The sequence below is a fragment of the Nuphar pumila genome, chromosome 4 (genome assembly GCF_984573655.1).
Source record: "Nuphar pumila chromosome 4, dmNupPumi1.hap1.1, whole genome shotgun sequence".
Taxonomy (NCBI): Eukaryota; Viridiplantae; Streptophyta; class Magnoliopsida; order Nymphaeales; family Nymphaeaceae; genus Nuphar; species Nuphar pumila.
This window is the reverse complement of record NC_143252.1, coordinates 15,707,075-15,711,315: the sequence shown is the minus strand read 5'-3', so window position 1 is coordinate 15,711,315 and position 4,241 is coordinate 15,707,075. Positions and strand designations below refer to the sequence as shown.

The following is a 4,241-nucleotide window of genomic DNA, read 5'->3' as shown; positions in this document are numbered from 1 at the left end:
TGAAAAAATGCATACCTAAATCGAATCAGGGGGTGGTGTGTATGGATTTACATAGTAAATGCAAGGTCAACATGAAAAGTAATTCATGGTTATTGTGGATTCAACAAGAAAATAGAGTTGGCATGTTTGTTTCACGGAAAATAGATGGTTTCATACTAAAACCTCTGTTTTCATGTGTAAAATAAGGTGAAAGAAACGATCCCTAAGAAAAGTGTTCATTCACCCAAAAAAAAAACATGAAAGAAAAAAAAAAATTGCAGAATTTGTTCGTATGAAGCTATTTCTCATGAGAAAAAAGAGACGTGAAACAAACGCCACCTGGGCACCTTATATAAGCAAGTCATTTGTACGAAACTGGCACGATAATCCTGAAAATTGATAAAAACATCAACATTCCTTTTCGTTGCCTTTAGTTATTTATTACTCGCACGCGGGGCAACTTACTGACGTGTGTATGGACACGTCAATCGCGGCTATGGAGTTTTCATCACGTGACAGGGTAACCGGCTACACCAGGTTAGTGTGGGTACGGGTGGTCCGCACCAACGAAGGGCTCACCCCCACATCCTTTGTCCTCTTCCTCCCTAACTCATAAAAAATGAAGAAAAGAAAGAAAAATAGAATGATGAATAGGCACACCTCTACTGCACACACGGTTTTCACAAGTCAAACTTGAAAGTTGAAACTCCCAATTTGCCCAATTTTTTTTTTCTCTTATTGCCTCTTGGACATTTTTAAGTGCGTTTCTTCTCAACTTCGTTTTATCCCACCTCCTTTTCAGCCTCTTTCTCTCACATGTTATTCATTTCAGATCTCTCTATAAAAACCTCTCCCCGTATCTCTCCTTACTCCTCAATCTCCTTCTCACCCTTTGTTATCTCTCTCTCTCTCTCTCTCTCTGAAAAACTACCCCCTAATTCCTCTGTTTCCAGACTTCTTCTCTCTCTTTTGCCTTGTATGGAGAGTCAGAACAGGATGCCAAACACTGTTCAAAACCAAGAAGAAGATGGAGACCTGAGGAGGGGTCCATGGACCATGGAGGAGGACCTCATACTGGTGAATTACATAGCGAGCCATGGCGAAGGCCGGTGGAACTCCCTTGCCCGTTGCGCAGGTGCTTGTCTTCCTCTTGCTCTCTCTTAATTTCGCGATAAAAATTGCGATCTCGTATATATGTTGATATATATGAGAAACAGTTTGTGAAAGCACCCTTAGAAGGTGCTTACAAAGGAAATCTCACTATCTATCTACAAAATTTCTTAATATGTCTCTATTCATCTTTCAGGATTAAAGCGAACAGGCAAGAGTTGCAGGCTTAGATGGCTCAATTACTTGCGCCCCGACGTCCGAAGAGGAAATATAACTCCTGAGGAGCAACTACTGATCCTTGAACTGCACTCACGCTGGGGCAATAGGTAAACAGCTTATAAATATCAAGCAGAGAGAGAGAGAGAGAGAGAGAGAGAGAGAGAGAGAGAGAGAGAGAGAGAGAGAGAGAGAGAGAGAGAGAGAGAGTTTTTCTTCTTCATATTATGCTTTTTCGTGTCCGATGCTGTGTCACCTGGACACTGCTAAAAAAGACTTTATATAATTTCACACTGAGTAGTATATAAGGGGACACCACACCGTAGTATCTAGGTGTATTGCACATAATTCTAATTGATGATGAGTAAAAGAAGGTACATTGAGCAACTTGGTGCCAATGAATTGACGTTTACATTATCCTTTTTGTTCCGCAGATGGTCAAAAATCGCGCAGCATTTGCCGGGCAGGACGGACAACGAGATCAAGAATTATTGGAGAACAAGGGTGCAGAAGCACGCGAAGCAATTGCATTGCGACGTCAACAGCAAGCAGTTCCGAGACGCATTGCAGTACCTGTGGATGCCGCAGCTCATGGAGCGGATCCAGGCGGCTCGGAGCGCCGAGCAGCGGGAGGCCTCTGATTTTATCAATCAGAGTTCCAACCAGACGTCCACATCTTCGACTCACGACGGGTTGGGAATTACACTGCCAGAGTTTCAAATGAACCCTGGGTCCGAGAGTTACATAGAGACCCCCTCCGACTCGGTCGGGACTCAGGTCTCTGCTGTCTCGGACCCTGCCGACTACTACATGCGGGATTTGGCAACCACTCAAATGATGTGCTCCGATAACCAGGCTACCTCCTATGGGTATGTTGAGCAGCAGGGCTTGTACCCTGAATTGGCGCCCACTGAGTTCAGCAGCTGGGGACCCAACAACTACTGTGAGTTTGGGGATAATTTATGGAGTGCAGAGGACGTTTGGTTCTTGCAACAGCAACTGTACAACACCATCTGAAGGGCAAGGGATGCCCTCCATTTATACACCCAAGTTGAAAAATGAAAATTAATATTCTGCAACATGTGAAGTTTAGTTCTTTTCTTTTTTTTGAGAGAGATTTTTTACTCTTAAAAAAAAATCTTGGTTTCTTTCTTTCCATTTTTGTAATTTGATAGATTCATGGCACCAATTGACATAAAACGATGATGATTGAAGCTTGGATTGAATAAAGTGTTCTGTCCCTAACATGAAAGAAAGGAAAAGAAAAAAAGGAATCCCAACCTCGGACGTCAACGATCAGTACCGCGTGTCCCTTTTTTAATTTGGGCTATACCATGGTTTCGATGTGTTTTGCCTTATCCTTTAGGTCGGCTTCGTCGTTTTTTCTTCTAACATTGTCATATATATATATATATATATATATAACAAGACCGACCGAACCGGTTCATCCGAGTCCTCATACAACGAACATGGATGATTAATATCCGTCTCTTTTGGTACTGCCTCCCGTTATGAAAATAATTCAATGAAGAACTGAGTCTGAGTCTGAGTCTGAGTCGCTCGGATCCCCGGTTTGGTAGGGTAGGATCGGATCACACTTAGGCCTAACCCAAATCCCGGTACTTCTGCCCTGCAATCAGATCCATTTGCCAACATTATCATAGGTCAGGAAGAGATCCAACCGAAACGAACCAATTTCGATTCGAGTCAACACCTACTTATTGCTCTGAGTCACCGAGTCGATATAGACTGTACGGTAGGACGAGTCGCCGACCCTGTCGACCCCACAGCCCCTTGCTTTCACAAGCCAGGCGGCTAACTTGTCCATGTCCGCGCTACGCGTTGTACGGCCACGTGGAGAGCACTTTAAATCTCCGCTGTGGTCCCGGGGAGGAGATCGCATCCAAGGGTGCCACGTGGCTAAGTGGAGAGTCGGGGCTCCCCCTGTTGAAGCACTGACAGCCGCAACCCTTGAAAGAGCGAAGTGGAAAAATAAAGAGGAGGAAACTGATTGGCCGAGGGCGCGCGAATTCCGCCCACCTCAAGTTCGAAGCCCGCAACGCATGCAACCTTGTTGACGACTGTCGATCTGGCATCCACCACGCCTGGGATCCCGTGCTTTGAGCCACGTCATCGGGGTGGTGGGCCCTCAAGCTCGTTGTTGACTTGAGCGAATGATTGCATTCAACGTTGATGACGGAGGCGAGGTCGTTGTGGGCCCCAGAATACGTGGCATAGTCAGCCCCATTCGTCGAGTCGTCCCCGACTTATAATTCGGCACACGCAAGCATAGCATGACTGCCGTCAGACGCGGAAGTAAGTGCGAGAAGCGACGAGGGAAGCGCGAAGCGAAAACCCAGAGTAAAAATTAAACGGCAATAAAAGTGAATAAAAATATATAAAATGATTAAATAAAGATTATGTTTTTCTTAAATACATCGTTTGGGAGGTAACAATTCGCTACTTCTAATGAAGCTGCATGCATCGTCTAAACCAAAAATCGTTGGTGCGGACAGTATCAATTGAATCTGACACCTCAGCGTGTGTTATATAATACATGCTTTGTTTGAGGATCATGCCTTTCTAGTACATTGTGAGTCATTGATTTTTCAAGCCCTTATTTGGAGAGTTTGATTTGCGAAATAGAAAGAAAATTAATAGAAACCTAGTGGCTTCTACTTGATGGTTCGTATTATTGATAGTAGCTAGAGGTAGGCAATGGTCCAGCCCATCCTGCCATGGGCTGGGCATAAATTAGGCCCAAGCTCAGCCTCAGCTGGGCTTTTGGCCCAGCTCAGCCCAAAGTGGGTGGCAGGCTGGCCCGTCCCAGCCCATGTATATATAGGGTTAATATTGTCTACTAATTAATAAAGGTACATAACTAATGAGTTAAAAATCATAGGTTCAAGCTTTCGATCATGCTTTTCAGATGTAAA

At 44.5% G+C, this 4,241-nt stretch overlaps 1 protein-coding gene across 1 annotated transcript; it reads left to right on the top strand.

Annotated features, from left to right (window-relative positions):
- Positions 1 to 788: 788 nt before the first annotated feature.
- LOC149839490 (transcription factor JAMYB-like) lies at positions 789 to 2,463 on the top strand. The gene is made up of 3 exons (XM_090004143.1): positions 789 to 1,114; positions 1,286 to 1,415; positions 1,740 to 2,463. Exons 1-3 carry the CDS (start codon positions 796 to 798, stop codon positions 2,320 to 2,322), a joined length of 1,032 nt encoding a protein of 343 aa, XP_089860269.1. The 5' UTR covers positions 789 to 795; the 3' UTR covers positions 2,323 to 2,463.
- Positions 2,464 to 4,241: the final 1,778 nt, after the last annotated feature.

Bases quoted from the DNA above. Each gene is read 5' to 3' on its own strand.
- LOC149839490 (XM_090004143.1), top strand. From the start codon at position 796: ATGTTATTCATTTCAGATCTCTCTATAAAAACCTCTCCCCGTATCTCT. The intron at 1,115-1,285 runs GTGCTTGTCTTC...TTCATCTTTCAG, and splicing joins CTCCCTTGCCCGTTGCGCAG to GATTAAAGCGAACAGGCAAG. The intron at 1,416-1,739 runs GTAAACAGCTTA...TTTGTTCCGCAG, and splicing joins CACTCACGCTGGGGCAATAG to ATGGTCAAAAATCGCGCAGC.